Here is a 20,629-nt window from a genome sequence, read left to right on the forward strand (position 1 = left end):
TACACACACATACATACACACATACATACACACACATACATACACACATACACACATACATACACACATACATACATACACACATACATACACACATACATATACACATACATACATACACACATACATACACACATACATACACACATACATACACACATACATACACACATACATACACACATACACACATACATACACACATACATACACATACATACACACATACATACACACATACATATACACACACATACACACACATACATATACACATACATACACACATACATATACACATACACACACATACACACACCACATGATGTATTTACAACAAGACTGTTGACGCTCCGAGACAAGCTCCAGTTTTGGCACCCACCAAACACCCCCAGGGACAAGTACTGTACCACTGACAGCTCTCCTGTGGTCTCCCTCCCTCCCTCTCTTGGTCTCTCTGGTCCAGATCTGCAGGGCCAAGCAGAGAGCACCAGCATCTACAGGCTTTGGGACTGACTGGTTGGAGTGGATATTAGCCAACTCTCCCTCACTGGGCTCTTTAAAATGGGATTAGACATACTTACTGGCTTCTTTAAACGTGCAGTTCAATTTGCTCACTTATCTAAGCAGAACAGTCTCGGGCAGGCAGTTACAGAGGTGGAAACAGACATTAACTCCTACCACATTGGCATCATTCTGGGATTGCTGAATAGATGCAAACCAGATTACTAAAGTGTGAATGCTTGTTCATGGCCGGCGATATACATTCTTAGAAAATATTATATTTTTAAGGGTCTGAGAGTAAATCCGGTGGTCGTTAAAGGAAAGAGAATATCGGCATCCAAGATGTTATGATTCATTGATGATCAGCTGTTTTACAGATCAATCAATTTCCGCAAATTCATTTAGAAACAAAGTGAAATGAATGAACACCCACTCAATGCTGAAGAAAATTACTCTGAGCCCGGAAATATAACTGTTGATTATGCATATTACATGAGAGTAATATATTCAGGCCTTCTGCCATGCTATCTGAACTGAACCTATAGTCAAAGAGACATTAACAAAAAAAACATTGAAATGACAGTATATTGAAATGCCAAACGGATTATGAAATGAAATCGGGTGTTAACTGGTAAGACTATTTTACTTTCCATACACCTATATGCATAATCTGCATAATTGATTTAATTAGTACCTTTATTCTGACTTACAATGGGCATATACGGAGAAAGGCTGTCATCTGTGTCGACAGGATTATTCGTAACACGCTCTCATTCTGCAGTTCCTGTCATTAATTCTAGTTCAATTATTTTTTTAAATGGCTTGACACTTTAGCATGAACCAATTAGCCTAATTTGGGCGGAGGGAGAAAACACATTCTGAGGTACCATTAATTCAAGCTAATTCTCTGCATGACCACCTTTTTCAATCATTCAGCCCCTTCTCATTGTAGACATGCTGAGAAGCCCCATGATTGGCAGGCCCAATGACGGCAGAGAAGCAGCTAAAATTAATACCATTATAGTCTTTCTCCTATTCGGAAAAGCTTCTTAGTCAATACACAGAGGAATTATGAGTAGAATCAGTTCAACTAGAAAATAATGGGCCAAATCTGATACATATTATTTTCAGAGTTATATGCAACCAGTTTTCAGGATACAGCAGGGAAGTGAGATAAATACTTTATATGGAGAATCTTCATTGCTGTTTAGTCCTGAACAAATCACTGAGAACGAAGGCATAAAACTGGCTGTGATTACAGGCCAAACAGATCAAATGGACATGAGTAAATATTTAACCATTAAAGCCTTGTTCACACTGCAGGCTTTAATACTCAAATCAGTTTTGTTTATCAAATCCGTTTCGGAATACTGATTGTCCAAACAGCAAGTTACAAGTGATCAAATCGGATGTGTGTGTGTTCAGACAGCAGTCATTTGCTGACATGGCTATGGTAGTTGTCATTGTGACAACGGGTGTGTGTGCAGCGGAGTAGGCTGATTGGTGGTGGTGCTCGTGCTTCCTATCACTCAGAAGTTATGTAGCAAGCTAAAGTGACATCTATGCCTGCCATGGCCATTTCCCAGTTGCTGTGAATGTCCAAATTCATTGTAATTAAAGCCTCAAAAGGAGAAGACAATCCAACTTTCAAAACAATTAATTTTTTGGCTAGCCACAGCAGTCAACTAGCTAGCTAGGTAGCTGTTTAGCTTTCTAGCACATTCACTCATTTGTTTGTAAACAATTAACAAACTAGTTAGCTACCATGTCATGTTATCGTCAAACTGTCAACAGAATAGATATTGCCAAATTACAGTCTAAAAACAACAAGGGCAAATATATCAGATTTTACTGTTGAGACAAGTCACATGGCCAGGAAACAGATTTTCATCTACTTCACACCTAAGAAGGTGGTTTGACATGTGGCTTGAAATATCCAATTCCATGAGGCTTTTGCCTGTTCACACTGCAGAAAACAGAGCCCAATCTGTTATGCAAAAACTGTATAGCATAACAGCAATACAGTACTTTATTATTTAAATGTATGAAAACAAAATCAGTAATTGCTATTGGTATTTTATATGGCACCGTAGGCCTTAACAAAGGCTTGTAAACTGACAGGAACTAGAAGACAAAACAGATCAAAGGACATGACTAGTCACTCAACCATTAAAGGTTTAAGACATTCTGCTAATCTGATCTGTACCCTACTTAAATGTATTTGTCAGGTAACCACTACCACATATTAGTTGAATTGGTACAGCACTCCCACTCACGGGTGCAACAAATATAGCCTCTAACAAGGCACGCCTTCAAATATGTTAATGAGCAAGAGACTCTTTCCCGCCCATTTTCCCACAACGTACCACAAATTACCACTGTAAAACATAAATACAGTATTTTACTGTGCCTCCTATAGTGTTTTACTGTTGAAATTATAGAACTGTCTTACAGTGTGCTGTAAAACAAATGTATGGAATTTTACTGTGCAATCTATGGTAATCTACTTTATTCAGTTTATACAGTATCATAATGTTTATTAATACATTAAGTTACTGATAGAATTAAAGTGTAGGTTTAGGCTGTTTACCTTGTGGCTGTCTGCTAGGGTGGAAAATCTGTAGGTCAAAGGGCTGAGCGCTGGTCTTCTGGATCACTGTGACATTACGGCCCGTCCACTTGTTGGCCCTGGCCAGGCTGTTAGTCCTCCAGTCTGTCCAGTAGACACTGCCCCCGAACAGGGACACAGCAAAGGGGTGTGACAGATACTCATGTCCCCTCAGGATCTCTATGACCCCACTGCCGTCGTACAGCGCTGAGTAGATGGCATCAGAGCTGTGAGAGGGAGAAGATATGATACAGTACGAGGGTGACTCTAAACAGTAAGCAGACTAGCCAGAGTAGATGGCATCAGAGCTGTGAGAGGGAGAAGATATGATACAGTACGAGGGTGACTCTAAACAGTAAGCAGACTAGCCAGAGTAGGTGGCATCGGAGACATGATAGGTTAGACTGTCTTCATATAGTAAACAGACTAGCCAGGTAGATAACATACAGCTCAGATAAGATTCCATCAGAGCTGTTAGAGGGAAGAGACATTATCTGGATGTCATGAGATTGTATAGAGAAAGAGATACAGTATATGCAGACGAGCCAGATAGAGTAACCATGGATGTACAATACATTGTAGCATAGAAGGCATGAGAGCTGTTGGTGAAAAGAGACACTGTGGTATGGATTTCATCATGAGGCTGCCGGTCTATATACAGTAAACAGACTAGCTTAGCCATGGGAGTACTGAACAGTACATTGCAGCTGCTCATTCACTTGGTATATTTACTCTTGCTTCAATGTATTGCATGTAAGAGTAAGGAAGGTGAATGTCTACAGATTAAAAAGACTAGCCAGGTAAGGCTACCATGGTAGTATACATTGCAGCTCCTTATTTACTTTTAAATTAAAATGTAATTTAAAGCACAGTTCCCACCAGTTCCCAAATAGTGAGGAAGGTGTTTTAACAAGGATGACATAAGGTGTTTTTTGGGGAATGCTGTAGAATGTTAATGTTAATCTAATAATAATAATAATCTTAATGTATATTCTGACGATAGAAGAGGAGGTTTACAAGTGATATTTTCTCATCATAGACATGACTTCCTGTGGTTACGGCACATTTAGATAAATTGGCCTTCTGTTCTCTGTAATTGAACATCTCCCTAAAGGAGATGAGGCAAAGAATATAACATGCTGTTCATGCTTATACCATATGTGTATCCAAATAGGCATCATTGCAGCCTAATGTTCATCACTGCTGTGCTCCTATCCTGATAGGTTGTCAATGTAAATAAGAATCTGTTATTAATTGACTTGTAAAGGTTATATGTAAATAAAGGTTACATAAAACATTATAACGTGTGAGTGAATTACCGAGCGTCAGTCCAGACAATTCTCTTCTCCAAATGATCCAGAGTTAGTCCGTTGGGCCAGGCTCCTATCTCCATGTCCTTGAACACAATGTGTCGTCCTTCTCCGCTCATAGAAGCAGCCTCGATACGGGGGAAGGTAGCGTCCCAGTCTGTCCAGAACAGGATTCTAAAAACATTCAATCAATCAAGAAAATGAATGTATAAAGATGTTTTTACGTCAACATCAACAAAGCGCTCTACAGTAACCAGCTTTAGGCTACGGAGAGCAAGCAGACAATAAAACCCATTCAGATGATCCAAAGAAGACTGATAGATTAAAGAGGACTTGAAGAAAAAGCCTCCATGTAAGGAATAAATGAATTAAGATCATTTGAAACAAATGAACAAATGGAAAAAACTAGACAACAGCACAAACTAGATCACAAAACGATTCACTGTGTTGAATACAAAAGAAAACTAGGGCCGACCCCAATTGACTGGTCGATTGTCTGGTCGACTGAGATGCATTTTAGTCTAATAGTAGAATATATATATAGCACCAGTCAAATGTTTGGACACACCTATTATTTCAAGGGTTTCTCTTTATTTGACTATTTTCTACATTGTAGAATAAAAGTGAAGACGTGACAACTTTGAAATAACACATATGGAATCATGTAGTAACCAAAAAAGTGTTAACTTCTTGATGCACCCATCCCGTTAGCAGGATCATTTTCGTCAATATCCGCTGAATGGCAGAGCGCCAAATTCAAATTAAATGACTAAAAATATAACATTTTCATGAAATCACAAGTGCAATATAGCAAAACACAGTTTAGCTTGTTGTTAATCCACCTGGCGTGTCAGATTTCAAAAAAGCTTTTCGGTGAAAGCATACCAAGCGTTTATGTAAGGACATCTCTCTCAGTAGACAAAAAATTACAAACAGCTAGCAGTCAAGTAGATTGGTCACGAAAGTCAGAAAAGCAATACAATTAATCACTTACCTTTGATGATCTTTGGATGTTTGCACTCACGAGACTCCCAGTTACACAATAAATGTTCCTTTTGTTCCATGAAGATTATTTTTATATCCAAAATACCTCCATTTGGTTGGTGCGTTCACCATGGTCAAACCATAGGAAAAGGAATCTGGTTGATATCCCTTTAAATGGAGCGAAGGCAGGCAATGGAACAGAGAGCTTTCAGGAAAAACAGCACTTCCGGGTTGGATTTTCCTAAGGTTTTCGCCTGTAATATCAGTTCTGTTATACACACAGACAATAATTTGACAGTTTTGGAAACTTTAGAGTGTTTTCTATCCTAATCCGACAATTGTATGCATATTCTAGATTCTGGGCCTGAGAAATAGGCAGTTTCATTTGGGTACGTTTTTCATCCAAACATCAAAATACTGCCCCCTACACTCAAGATGTTAAACAAATCAAAATATATTCTTCAAATTAGCCACCTTTTGCCTTGATGACATCATTGCACTATCTTGGCATTCTCTCAAGCAGCTTCACGATGAATACTTTTCTAACAGTCTTGAAGGAGTTCCCACATATGCTGAGCACTTGTTGGCTGCTTTTCCTTCACTCTGTGGTCAACCATCTCAATTGGGTTAAGGTTGGGGGATTGTGGAGGCCAGATTATTTGATGCAGCACTCCATCACTCTCCTTCTTGGTCAAATAGCCCTTACACAGCCTGGAGGTGTGTTTTGAGTCATTGCCCTGTTGAAAAACAAATTATACTCCCACTAAGCGCAAATCAGATGGGATGGCGTATCGCTGCAGAATGCTGTGGTATCCATGCTGGTTAAGTGTGCTTTGAAATCTGAATAAATCACTGACAGTGTCACCAGCAAAGCACCCCCACACCATCACACCTCATCCTCTATGCTTCACAGTAGGAACCACACATGCAGAGATAACCCGTTCACCTACTCCTCGTCTCACAAAGACACGGCAGTTGGAACCAAAAATCTCAAATGTGGACTCATCAGACCAAAGGACAGATTTCCATCGGTCTAATGTCCATTGCTCGTGTTTCTTGGCCCAAGTAAGTCTCTTCTTATTGGTGTCCTTTAGTAGTGATTTCTTTGCAGCATTTCAACTTTGAAGGCCTGATTCACGCAGCAGGTGTGTCCAAACTTTTTTGACTATTTCCCTATTTTGTTACGTTACAGCCTAATTCAAAAATGTATTAAATAAAAACAATTCCTGAACAATCTTCACATAACACCCAATAAAGACAAAGCGAAAACAGGTTTTTAGAAATGTTTGCAAACATATAAAAGATTTAAAACAGAAATATCTTATTTGCATAAGTATTCAGACCCTTTGCTATGAGGCTCGAAATTGTCACAGATCTGGGGAAGGGTTCCAAAAAATGTCTGCAACATTGAAGATCCCAATAACACAGTGGCCTCCATCATTCTTAAAAAGAAGCAGCTTGCAACAACCAAGACTGAGCAAATGGGGGAGAAGGGCCATGGTGAGGTAGGTGACCAAGAACCCAATGGTCACTCTGACAGAGCACTAGTGTTCCTTTGTGGAGAAGGGAGAACCTTCCAGAAGGACAACCATCTCTGCAGTACTCCACCAATCAGGCCTTTATGGTAGAGTGGCCAGACGGAAGCCACTCATCAGTAAAAGGCACATGACAGCCCTCTTGAAGTTAAAGTCTCTCAGACCATGACTAACACGATTCTCTTGTCTGATGAAACCAAGACTGAACTCTTTGGACTGAATGCCAAGCGTAATGTCTGATGGAAAAGTGGCACCATCGCTACGGTGAAGCACAGTGGTGGCAGCATCATGCTGTGGGGATGTTTTTCAGTGGCAGGGACTGGGAGACTAGTCAGTATCAAGGCAAAGATAAACGGAGCAAATTACAGAGAGATCCTTGATGAAAACCTGCTCCAGAGTGCTCAGGAACTCAAACCGGGGTGATAGTTCATCTTCCAACAAGACAACGTCCCTAAGTGCACAGCCAAGACAACGCAGGATTGGCATCGGGACAAGTCTCTGAATGGTCTTGAGTGGCCCGGCTAGAGCCCAGACTTGAACCTGATCGAACATCTCTGGAGAGACCTGAAAATGCAGCAATGCTCCCCACTCAACCTTTTAGAGCTTGAGGGATTCTGCAGAGAAGAATGGGAGAAACTCCCCAAATCAGGTGTTTCAAGCTTGTGGCGTCATACCCAAGAAGACTCGATGCTGTAATTACTGCCAAAGGTGCTTCAATAAAGTACTGAGTAAACGATCTGAATACTTAAGTAAATGTGATATTTGATTTTTTAAATATAAATTTGCAAACATTTCTAAAAATTACAATTTAAGTTTTAATTTGGTGTATTGCACTTGTGAATGTATGAATAAAAAAATTTAAAAAATTAATTTCGCGCTCTGCATTTTCAGCGGAATGTTGTCGAGGGGAACCCCAAGCCGTAAGAAGTTTCTTTGATTTTAGAATAAGGCTGTAACGTAACACAATGTGGAAAAAGACCCGAAGGCACTGTGTGTGTATATATATATATATATATATATATATAATATATATAATATATATATATATATAATATATAAATATATATATATATATATAATTTATTTATTTTATGCCATGAGACACCTGTCTTATTCGTGCCCATTTCAGTGAACTAATCCATTGCGGAGGCCGAGACTAATCCATTGTGGAGGTGCCGGGGATTGAAGTAGAAGTGGCATGTGGTTAAGATGTCCCTCTCCAGAATGTACTCTCAACTGTCAATTTGTGCAATTTGTCACTGTTTCACAACTTTATTGTGTGAATTGTTAGCATTTGATTGTTAGTGTCTATCAATTCCCCATTATATATATCACCAGTAGTAAAATTACCGTTAATTCATATAATGTTGAATCTATAATGTTTGTTTGTTTACCGTAATTTCTGTTAATGCATTCAACATATTATTATTCCAGACTTTTACCAATCTCATTGTTGGAGTGGACACGTTTTTTACAGAGTGCACAACCTATGCTACATTTCAGAGAAACAACTGTTTTTGTTTCATTCCATTTATGAGTTTTGTCAATTTAGTCATTAACTTTGTTCGAATACCCATACTAACATACTGTCTACTACATACTTAATGAGTATATACACTACATACTATATACTATTAGATCATTTTAGTATACTGTAAAAGAACGGTGTCCTTTCCGTTGAGTGTACTAGCGCTTTGCCTCTCTCCCTGAAGTTGATGCTGTTGCTATGCAACTTCTTGCTAGCTTGTTAGTATAACAAATGACTAACCGGACATCTTACGATTTCATTAACAATTCCCATTGAGAATGCACAATGACTATACTACTTAGCTAAGCTAAGAATGAAGTGAATAATCAAGTCAATACATGTTGGGCAGTTAGTTAGACAGCATATAGTTAATATATCGGCAAGTTCGATGCATTAGTAGCTAATTAACATTAGGTAGCTAGCTAACATACGGGTACATACAAGCAACTACTGTAATGATATGCTATGTGGTTCATAAGGCTAGCATAGATAAATTGTCAGCCAACATAACGTGTAACGTAACTTATTTGAAAAGTCATTACTTTATTACATTGCTCAACATGTTCTTAACATTTGTCATAATTTGTTAACGCAATGAATTTGTATGTGCTCTCGGCAGACTTTGGCTGTATATTTTCCACAGTTTTCTTCAAATCTGAAATGTTGTGAAGCTACTCCCATTTTCTGAAGAATTCCATGATGGGCCTTAAAAGCATTGAAATAGTTTCCACTGCTTTGGCATACTAACTATATGCATAATATGACTAATAAGCATACTGCATACTAAATTTACGTTACAAATAGTATGGTTAGTATGAATATTTAAACAAAGCTATAGTCTTTTGTTTGGAGCGCTTCTGTCAATGTTGAGTAAGAACACGTACCTGATTATGCATAGAAGTAGGCCTATAGGCTACTTGGCATGCGTGCAAAAGGACGCATATAAATGTGCCCATTTGGGGTTCTGACAGTATATCTGAATGGCTTAACGCAACACGACTAATGAGCTGCAGAGCTTCTCAAAGTAATGTTTTCTTCACCTCAAACAGCAAGTAAACAAAGTCTGTTTTTCACTGACTGAGAATGACAATAGTTCCTCAATGTAGTTGAAAGATCTTTCCAGCTCTCCCTTTCGATAACCACTTAGCGTGAAAGGGAACAACGTAATGCTCTGATCCAGTGGAAACGTCATAAAATAGGCCTATCTGATTACTTCTTATCCCGTGAGCAAATAGCCTACAGCTGTGTCTGTTCCGAGCTTATTGGTGCAGGAAACTCTGAGGGCCCAGAATATTTTATACAATGTTGCAAGTTTGCTAGCATGAGCTTCAGGGCCAGACCTAAGTTAATAGTTGATACAATGTTTCAAGTTTGTTGCAGACAGGCCATGTGTAGCCAATGTGATGTATGTGATATTTATTTTTCTCAGAATATTTTCCAACTGCAGGCTACAATGTTTTTTTTATTGGCTTTATAGGCTATTTTTAATATAGTTGGCAATGGCAATAGACGTTACTTTTTAGCTTTGTATCATTTTAATTTAGATTTGGATCGAATTTTGATTAATCATATGACAATGACTTTGAGATACGAAGACTTTATTATAAATGCAATGAAACTGTTCCACGAAAATGTGCATATGAAAACCATAACTGGCACACAGATCGGTAGAAATGGTAAGTAAGATAAACTGGCATTCCACATGAGAAAGTTTGCCGACTCCTCATGTAGCCTGTTACCGACAACTTCAGGAGAGTTAAGCCAGAATCTGCAAAAGCCAGTAGGTGTAGGAGTGGGAGGAGGATGTAGGAGTCATTTGTGTCTTATTTCATCAAACAATGCGCTTAAAGCATCAGACAAGCTCAATGCATATATATTGTAGTTGATTTTATTAAAACACATAGGCTGTGTCTATATATGGAAAAATACACGTTTTAAAAGAACATACAACTTTTGGTTGGCAAAGATGTTTTTCTTCAGGGACAGCTCTAATGCAAACATTGAAGATTAAGTGTATTATTCTTATTTTCCCTCAGATGACCAAGACTGAAGGTCATGAAAAAAGGAAACCCTATCCACTTTTAGAATTATCTCTTCCTAACAACGTAGTATGTCCTTTGAACAACTTAGTATCTTGTTTGAATGATTTAGTATCTTAATTGAACAACTTAATAAAAAATGTGTTCAAACAAGATACGAAGTTGTTCATAAGAGACACTAAGTCATTCGTACGAGATAATTCCAAGAGTCCCCTTACATTTTTGGGGGTGGTCTTTCATAACGATTTTCATTGTTTTGTCAATGTAAAAGCATTGCAAACTACAATAACTACATAGCCATAAGTGTATAGCCGTCAGTGGGACTCGTGAACATACACATTGGTAGCAGTCTGAGTAGCCTAGAACTGCACCAAACCGATCCATGTTCCACAGCATCTGTGACATTGACTGGAACTGGAAGCTATCTGATTTTTATTACATTTTACATTACATTTAAGTCATTTAGCAGACGCTCTTATCCAGAGCGACTTACAAATTGGTGTGTTCACCTTAAGACATCCAGTGGAACAGCCACTTTACAATAGTGCATCTACATCTTTTAAGGGGGGGGGTGAGAAGGATTACTTTATCCTATCCTAGGTATTCCTGAAAGAGGTGGGGTTTCAGGTGTCTCCGGAAGGTGGTGATTGACTCCGCTGTCCTGGCGTCGTGAGGGAGTTTGTTCCACCATTGGGGGGCCAGAGCAGCGAACAGTTTTGACTGGGCTGCGCGGGAACTGTACTTCCTCAGTGGTAGGGAGGCGAGCAGGCCAGAGGTGGATGAACGCAGTGCCCTTGTTTGGGTGTAGGGCCTGATCAGAGCCTGGAGGTACTGAGGTGCCGTTCCCCTCACAGCTCCGTAGGCAAGCACCATGGTCTTGTAGCGGATACGAGCTTCAACTGGAAGCCAGTGGAGAGAGCGGAGGAGCGGGGTGACGTGAGAGAACTTGGGAAGGTTGAACACCAGACGGGCTGCGGCGTTCTGGATGAGTTGTAGGGGTTTAATGGCACAGGCAGGGAGCCCAGCCAACAGCGAGTTGCAGTAATCCAGACGGGAGATGACAAGTGCCTGGATTAGGACCTGCGCCGCTTCCTGTGTGAGGCAGGGTCGTACTCTGCGGATGTTGTAGAGCATGAACCTACAGGAACGGGCCACCGCCTTGATGTTAGTTGAGAACGACAGGGTGTTGTCCAGGATCACGCCAAGGTTCTTAGCGCTCTGGGAGGAGGACACGATGGAGTTGTCAACCGTGATGGCGAGATCATGGAACGGGCAGTCCTTCCCCGGGAGGAAGAGCAGCTCCGTCTTGCCGAGGTTCAGCTTGAGGTGGTGATCCGTCATCCACACTGATATGTCTGCCAGACATGCAGAGATGCGATTCGCCACCTGGTCATCAGAAGGGGGAAAGGAGAAGATTAATTGTGTGTCGTCTGCATAGCAATGATAGGAGAGACCATGTGAGGTTATGACAGAGCCAAGTGACTTGGTGTATAGCGAGAATAGGAGAGGGCCTAGAACAGAGCCCTGGGGGACGCCAGTGGTGAGAGCGCGTGGTGAGGAGACAGATTCTCGCCAGGCCACCTGGTAGGAGCGACCTGTCAGGTAGGACGCAATCCAAGCGTGGGCCGCGCCGGAGATGCCCAACTCGGAGAGGGTGGAGAGGAGGATCTGATGGTTAACAGTATCGAAGGCAGCCGATAGGTCTAGAAGGATGAGAGCAGAGGAGAGAGAGTTACCTTTAGCAGTGCGGAGCGCCTCCGTGATACAGAGAAGAGCAGTCTCAGTTGAATGACTAGTCTTGAAACCTGACTGATTTGGATCAAGAAGGTCATTCTGAGAGAGATAGCGGGAGAGCTGGCCAAGGACGGCACGTTCAAGAGTTTTGGAGAAAAAAGAAAGAAGGGATACTGGTCTGTAGTTGTTGACATCGGAGGGATCGAGTGTAGGTTTTTTCAGAAGGGGTGCAACTCTCGCTCTCTTGAAGACGGAAGGGACGTAGCCAGCGGTCAGGGATGAGTTGATGAGCGAGGTGAGGTAAGGGAGAAGGTCTCCGTAAATGGTCTGGAGAAGAGAGGAGGGGATAGGGTCAAGCGGGCAGGTTGTTGGGCGGCCGGCCGTCACAAGACGCGAGATTTCATCTGGAGAGAGAGGGGAGAAAGAGGTCAGAGCACAGGGTAGGGCAGTGTGAGCAGAACCAGCGGTGTCGTTTGACTTAGCAAACGAGGATCGGATGTCGTCGACCTTCTTTTCAAAATGGTTGACGAAGTCATCTGCAGAGAGGGGAGGGGGAGGATTCAGGAGGGAGGAGAAGGTGGCAAAGAGCTTCCTAGGGTTAGAGGCAGATGCTTGGAATTTAGAGTGGTAGAAAGTGGCTTTAGCAGCAGAGACAGAAGAGGAAAATGTAGAGAGGAGGGAGTGAAAGGCTGCCAGGTCCGCAGGGAGGCGAGTTTTCCTCCATTTCCGCTCGGCTGCCCGGAGCCCTGTTCTGTGAGCTCGCAATGAGTCGTCGAGCCACGGAGCGGGAGGGGAGGACCGAGCCGGCCTGGAGGATAGGGGACATAGAGAGTCAAAGGATGCAGAAAGGGAGGAGAGGAGGGTTGAGGAGGCAGAATCAGGAGATAGGTTGGAGAAGGTTTGAGCAGAGGGAAGAGATGATAGGATGGAAGAGGAGAGAGTAGCGGGGGAGAGAGAGCGAAGGTTGGGACGGCGCGATACCATCCGAGTAGGGGCAGTGTGGGAAGTGTTGGATGAGAGCGAGAGGGAAAAGGATACAAGGTAGTGGTCGGAGACTTGGAGGAGTTGCAGTGAGGTTAGTGGAAGAACAGCATCTAGTAAAGATGAGGTCGAGCGTATTGCCTGCCTTGTGAGTAGGGGGAAGGTGAGAGGGTGAGGTCAAAAGAGGAGAGGAGTGGAAAGAAGGAGGCAGAGAGGAATGAGTCAAAGGTAGACGTGGGGAGGTTAAAGTCGCCCAGAACTGTGAGAGGTGAGCCGTCCTCAGGAAAGGAGCTTATCAAGGCATCAAGCTCATTGATGAACTCTCCGAGGAACCTGGAGGGCGATAAATGATAAGGATGTTAAGCTTGAAAGGGCTGGTAACTGTGACAGCATGGAATTCAAAGGAGGCGATAGACAGATGGGTAAGGGGAGAAAGAGAGAATGACCACTTGGGAGAGATGAGGATCCCCGTGCCACCACCCCGCTGACCAGAAGCTCTCGGGTGTGCGAGAACACGTGGGCAGACGAAGAGAGAGCAGTAGGAGTAGCAGTGTTATCTGTGGTGATCCATGTTTCCGTCAGTGCCAAGAAGTCGAGGGACTGGAGGGAGGCATAGGCTGAGATGAACTCTGCCTTGTTGGCCGCAGATCGGCAGTTCCAGAGGCTACCGGAGACCTGGAACTCCACGTGGGTCGTGCGCGCTGGGACCACCAGATTAGGGTGGCCGCGGCCACGCGGTGTGGAGCGTTTGTATGGTCTGTGCAGAGAGGAGAGAACAGGGATAGACAGACACATAGTTGACAGGCTACAGAAGAGGCTACGCTAATGCAAAGGAGATTGGAATGACAAGTGGACTACACGTCTCGAATGTTCAGAAAGTTAAGCTTACGTAGCAAGAATCTTATTGACTAAAATGATTAAAATGATACAGTACTGCTGAAGTAGGCTAGCTGGCAGTGGCTGCGTTGTTGGCACTACACTAATCAAGTCGTTCCGTTGAGTGTGATAGTTTCAACAGTGCTGCTATTCGGGGGCTAGCTGGCTAGCTAGCAGTGTTGATTACGTTACGTTGCGTTAAAAGAACGACAATAGCTGGCTAGCTAACCTAGAAAATCGCTCTAGACTACACAATTATCTTTGATACAAAGACGGCTATGTAGCTAGCTATGTAGCTAGCTACGATCAAACAAATCAAACCGTTGTACTGTAATGAAATTAAATGAAAATGTGATACTACCTGTGGAGCGAATGCGACCGGGTTGTTGAGTGAGGAAGTTCTATTCGGTAGACGTTGGCTAGCTGTTGCCTAGCTAGCAGTGTCTCCTACGTTAAGGACGACAAATAGCTGGCTAGCTAACCTCGGTAAATTAAGATAATCACTCTAAGACTACACACTCTAAACTACACAATTATCTTGGATACGAAGACAGCAAAGACAACTATGTAGCTAGCTAACACTACACTAATCAAGTCGTTCAGTTGAGTGTAATAGTTTTTACAGTGCTGCTATTCGGAAGACGGTGGACGTTTGCTAGCTGGCTAGCTGGCTAGCTGCTGGGCAGATAGCAGTGTAGACTACGTTAGGACGACGAAATACGATAATTACGCAATTATCTTTGATACAAAGACGGCTATGTAGCTAGCTAAGAAGAAATTGCTAAGATTAGACAAATCAAACCGTTGTACTATAATGAAATGTAATGAAAAGTTATACTACCTGCAGACCGAAGCGCTCGGATGCGACCGCTCGCTCCAACCCGGATCTCACTGTATTACATTCTACGGCTCGATGTAGCCTGTAAATGAACACTGCAATTTCTTTTCCCAAACATGGCAACTATCCTGCTTTTGCCCACAGAGCCACAGGCAAGTGCGGGAGACCCATAGAGCCCTTAAAGAGCACAGGCTTAAATTGGGCAATGATGACAATGAAACAGTGTTAGGAAAAACATCCTTCTACAGATCAATAGCCTTATTCATTGGATCAGGCCCCTTAGATCAATGGCCCACTCTTTTGAGTGGATTCAAGTAATTAAATTAGAATTATTGCTATGGAGAGAAACTTTTCCTGTAGGCACAGAAATCATCCATTAATCAGAATGTGTTATCCTCTATAATGCAGTCATCCCCCCCTTAAAATGTGCAGTGCAGATTTATTTCTTATAAGACTACTTAATTGATTTTTATGAATGTCTGGACTTTGTTTTAAAACAAAATAAACCAGTTTTATGATCACATAAACGTAATTCATCAGTATGCATAAATGGAAGAACTAGGCTAAAACCACTATGCCAAAAAATCATCTTATTCTGTTTTTTTATCCAACTTTGTGCCTGTGAGGTTGTTCAGAGATTAATTGAAGCAATGTATTAAAATAGAAAAAGTAAGAGTGGTAAAGAGCATGAGTCAGGGAAGAGGGAAATATTAGCCATATCACTTGTCTTCGCTAGAATGTCCACAGTATTATTATAAATGTCTTCTATATTTTTATCACTAATGGACCTTAACCTAGCAGACATCTTCATACATCAAGGGAGAAGGAAGTAGAAGAGTATGAAGGCGGTTGTTTTTCATATTATGACCTCAAACCTGATTGATTGTGTACAGTATTTGAGTCAGACCTGGATTTAAATAGTATTTGCTTTCTTTCAAATAGTTTAGCTTTGTTTGATTGAGCTTGTCTGGCACAACAGAACAAATTGAATAATCCCAAAAGTGTAAACCCTGCAAATCTGTCACTCCAGATAGACTCAATCAAACACTCAAAGCATTTTACAGAAAACAATCGCTATTTGAACCCAGGTCTGATGTGAATTAGCACCCACCCTTGTCCTGGGTCCAGAGCGATGGCCCGTGGATGCTCCATCCATCCAGCTATCAGTGTGGTCCTCATATCGCCATTCAGCCTGGCCACCTCAATCTGGTCCAGGTTACTGTCGATCCAGTACAGGTTCCCTGCTATCCAATCCACCGCCAGCCCCTCTGGAGTGGCCAGCCCATGCTGCACAACCACCTCGATCCCTGTCACACCTGATGGAACACCAACCACAGAACCATGGTCACCACCCTTTAAACCCGGTGAGACAGACCAACCCACAGCACCATGGTCATCAATGCACACATCACAGGAGGTTGGTGGCACCTTAATTAAGGGAGAACGGGCTCATGGAGCGGAATCAGTGGAGTAGAATGAAATACATCAAACACATGGTTTCCATTTGCTTGATGCCATGCCATTCGCTCCGTTCTAGCCATTATTATGAGCCGTCCTCCCATCAGCACCCTCCACTGACACACACTAGGTGAGAGAAGACTGGAGAAGGGATGTATTCAACTCATCCTGATAATTTCCCCCTTATTGAGGGGATTTGTTTGTTGGTCTGCCAACAAAATTACATTTTATGGGGAGAAAACCGTAGCTAAAAAAACTATTGAGTAAGAAAGAAGTGTTCCATTAAACATAAAAGGTTTTGCCAGTATGTCTATAATCCAGCTGTTTACAGTGATCCTCTGCAACTGGAGCCTTTGTGGAAGGGAGAAATAGTGTACAAACCATTAACACCTTCCTAATGTAAAACATTAAGAACACATTAAGAGAAAGAGTTCTATTGCAGCAGAGGCACAGAATGTAGTGCAGCCACAAAACACTAACCCAAATACCAAACAAGAAGCTGAAAAAGTTCCATTACAGTTGAAGAGTGGGAGGGAAGGAATCCATATTTATCCTCCTCATCCAATAGATCACAGCATGTAGATCTAACGCTTAGCCTAACCAAAGTATTTAAAGATTCTGATACCCTCAAAACATCACAGCTTTTACGATTTAATGTGCAGCTTAGACTTATGTACCTTCAGAGTCTGAAAGCCCAATAGAATACACCATTTAGATCTAACATGTAGCCTAGATGTAACGTATAGGACCTACATACCTCCAGAGTCTGAGAGGCGTCCTCTGTAGATCTTATCCTCCACCACATCTGTCCAGTAGAGCAGGCTGTGATTAAAGTGGAAGTCAAGCGCAATTGTGTTCCGGAGCCCTGGCACCATCAGGCTGTAGTCTCGCTTATGAAGATCTATCCGTCTTATCTCATGCCGGATAGAGAAGATGATGAAAGCCTCAAAGGGATCTGGCCGAAGGAAAGAAAGGAAGGAAACGAAGAGGAAAGAGTTAAAACGGAGGTGACCAATGTTAAAGCGGAGGTTACCGATGTTAGAATGGAGGTGACCGATGTTAAAATGGAGGTGACCGATGTTAAAATGAAGGTGACCGATGTTAAAGCGGAGGTGAACGATGTTATAGCTGGAGGTGACCGATGTTAAAATGGAGGTGACCGATGTTAAAATGGAGGTGACCGATGTTAAAATGGAGGTGACCGATGTTAAAGTGGAGATGACCGATGTTAAAATGGAGGTGACCGATGTTAAAGCGGAGGTGGCCGATGTTAAAGCGGAGGTGGCCGATGTTAAAGCGGAGGTGGCCGATGTTAAAGCGGAGGTGGCCGATGTTAAAATGGAGGTGACCGATGTTAAAGCGGAGGTGACCGATGTTAAAATGGAGGTGACCGATGTTAAAATGGAGGTGACCGATGTTAAAATGGAGGTGACCGATGTTAAAATGGAGGTGACCGATGTTAAAATGGAGGTGACCGATGTTAAAGCGGAAGGTGACCGATGCTAAAGCGGAAGGTGACCGATGTTAAAATGGAGGTGACCGATGTTAAAGCGGAAGGTGACCGATGTTAAAATGGAGGTGACCGATGTTAAAGCGGAGGTGGCCGATGTTAAAATGGAGGTGACCGATGTTAAAGCGGAGGTGACCGATGTTAAAATGGAGGTGACCGATGTTAAAGCGGAAGGTGACCGATGCTAAAGCGGAAGGTGACCGATGTTAAAATGGAGGTGACCGATGTTAAAGCGGAAGGTGACCGATGTTTAAATGGAGGTGACCGATGTTAAAGCGTGGGTGACCGATGTTAAAATGGAGGTGACCGATGTTAAAATGGAGGTGACCGATGTTAAAATGGAGGTGACCGATGTTAAAATGGAGATGACCGATGTTAAAATGGAGATGACCGATGTTAAAATGGAGGTGACCGATGTTAAAGCGGAGGTGACCGATGTTAAAGCGGAGGTGACCGATGTTAAAGCGGAAGGTGACCGATGTTAAAATGGGGGTGACCGATGTTAAAGCGGAGGTGACCGATGTTAAAATGGAGGTGACCGATGTTAAAGCGGAGATGACCGATGTTAAAATGGAGATGACCGATGTTAAAGCGGAGGTGACCGATATTAAAGCGGAGGTGACAGATGTTAAAATGGAGGTGACCGATGTTAAAGCGGAGGTGACCGATGTTAAAGCGGAAGGTGACCGATGTTAAAGCGGAGGTGACCGATGTTAAAGCGGAGGTGACCGATGTTAAAATGGAGGTGACCGATGTTAAAGCGGAGGTGACCGATGTTAAAGTGGAGATGACCGATGTTAAAGCGGAGATGACCGATGTTGGCCCCCCAATGGTGGAACAAACTCCCTCACGACGCCAGGACAGCGGAGTCAATCACCACCTTCCGGAGACACCTGAAACCCCACCTCTTTAAGGAATACCTAGGATAGGATAAAGTAATCCTTCTCACCCCCCCCCCCCCTCCCGCCCCTTAAAAGACCTAGATGCACTATTGTAAAGTGGCTGTTCCACTGGATGTCATAAGGTGAAAGCACCAATTTGTAAGTCGCTCTGGATAAGAGCGTCTGCTAAATGACTTAAATGTAAATGTAATGTAAATATGTTAAAATGGAGATGACCGATGTTAAAGCGGAGGTAACCGATGTTAAAGCGGAAGGTGACCGATGTTAAAATGGAGGTGACCGATGTTAAAGCGGAAGGTGACCGATGTTAAAGCGGAGGTGACCGATGTTAAAGCGGAAGGTGACCGATGTTAAAATGGAGGTGACCGATGTTAAAGCGGAGGTGACCGATGTTAAAATGGAGGTGACCGATGTTAAAGCGGAGGTGACCGATGTTAAAGCGGAGGTGACCGATGTTAAAGCGGAGGTGACCGATGTTAAAGCGGAAGGTGACCGATGTTAAAATGGAGGTGACCGATGTTAAAATGGAGGTGACCGATGTTAAAATGGAGGTGACCGATGTTAAAGCGGAAGGTGACCGATGTTAAAATGGAGGTGACCGATGTTAAAGCGGAAGGTGACCGATGTTAAAGCGGAGGTGACCGATGTTAAAGCGGAGGTGACCGATGTTAAAATGGAGGTGACCGATGTTAAAGCGGAGATGACCGATGTTAAAGCGGAAGGTGACCGATGTTAAAATGGAGGTGACCGATGTTAAAATGGAGGTGACCGATGTTAAAGCGGAAGGTGACCGATGTTAAAGCGGAAGGTGACCGATGTTAAAGCGGAAGGTGACCGATGTTAAAGCGGAAGGTGACCGATGTTAAAATGGAGATGACCGATGTTAAAATGGAAGGTGACCGATGTTAAAGCGGAAGGTAACCGATGTTAAAGCGGAGATGACCGATGTTAAAGCGGAGATGACCGATGTTAAAATGGAGATGACCGATGTTAAAGCGGAGGTAACCGATGTTAAAGCGGAGGTGACCGATGTTAAAGCGGAAGGTGACCGATGTTAAAATGGAGATGACCAATGTTAAAATGGAGGTGACCGATGTTAAAGCGGAGATGACCGATGTTAAAGCGGAAGGTGACCGATGTTAAAATGGAGGTGACCGATGTTAAAATGGAGGTGACCGATGTTAAAATGGAGGTGACCGATGTTAAAGCGGAAGGTGACCGATGTTAAAGCGGAGGTGACCGATGTTAAAATGGAGATGACCGATGTTAAAATGGAAGGTGACCGATGTTAAAGCGGAAGGTAACCGATGTTAAAGCGGAGATGACCGATGTTAAAGCGGAGATGACCGATGTTAAAATGGAGATGACCGATGTTAAAGCGGAGGTAACCGATGTTAAAGCGGAGGTGACCGATGTTAAAGCGGAAGGTGACCGATGTTAAAGCGGAAGGTAACCGATGTTAAAATGGAGGTGACCGATGTTAAAGCGGAGATGACCGATGTTAAAGCGGAAGGTGACCGATGTTAAAATGGAGGTGACCGATGTTAAAATGGAGGTGACCGATGTTAAAATGGAGGTGACCGATGTTAAAGCGGAAGGTGACCGATGTTAAAGCGGAGGTGACCGATGTTAAAATGGAGATGACCGATGTTAAAATGGAGGTGACCGATGTTAAAGCGGAGGTGACCGATGTTAAAGCGGAAGGTGACCGATGTTAAAATGGGGGTGACCGATGTTAAAATGGGGGTGACCGATGTTAAAATGGAGGTGACCGATGTTAAAATGGAGGTGACCGATGTTAAAATGGAGGTGACCGATGTTA

The 20,629-nt window shown here is 42.7% G+C and overlaps 1 protein-coding gene across 1 annotated transcript in view; it reads right to left on the reverse strand.

The window, feature by feature from the left end:
- LOC115117317 (low-density lipoprotein receptor-related protein 1B-like) overlaps positions 1-20,629 on the reverse strand; it is a 286,805-nt gene that overhangs the window by 212,730 nt on the left and 53,446 nt on the right. The window contains exons 18-21 of the mRNA XM_065014311.1: positions 17,153-17,350; positions 16,049-16,253; positions 4,432-4,596; positions 3,095-3,339 (exon numbers count right to left, since the gene is read on the reverse strand). Of these exons, the coding sequence (XP_064870383.1) occupies positions 3,095-3,339; positions 4,432-4,596; positions 16,049-16,253; positions 17,153-17,350 (813 nt within the window). The remainder of the gene's footprint in view (positions 1-3,094; positions 3,340-4,431; positions 4,597-16,048; positions 16,254-17,152; positions 17,351-20,629) is intronic.

This window comes from Oncorhynchus nerka, linkage group LG1 (assembly GCF_034236695.1).
Source record: "Oncorhynchus nerka isolate Pitt River linkage group LG1, Oner_Uvic_2.0, whole genome shotgun sequence".
Taxonomy (NCBI): Eukaryota; Metazoa; Chordata; class Actinopteri; order Salmoniformes; family Salmonidae; genus Oncorhynchus; species Oncorhynchus nerka.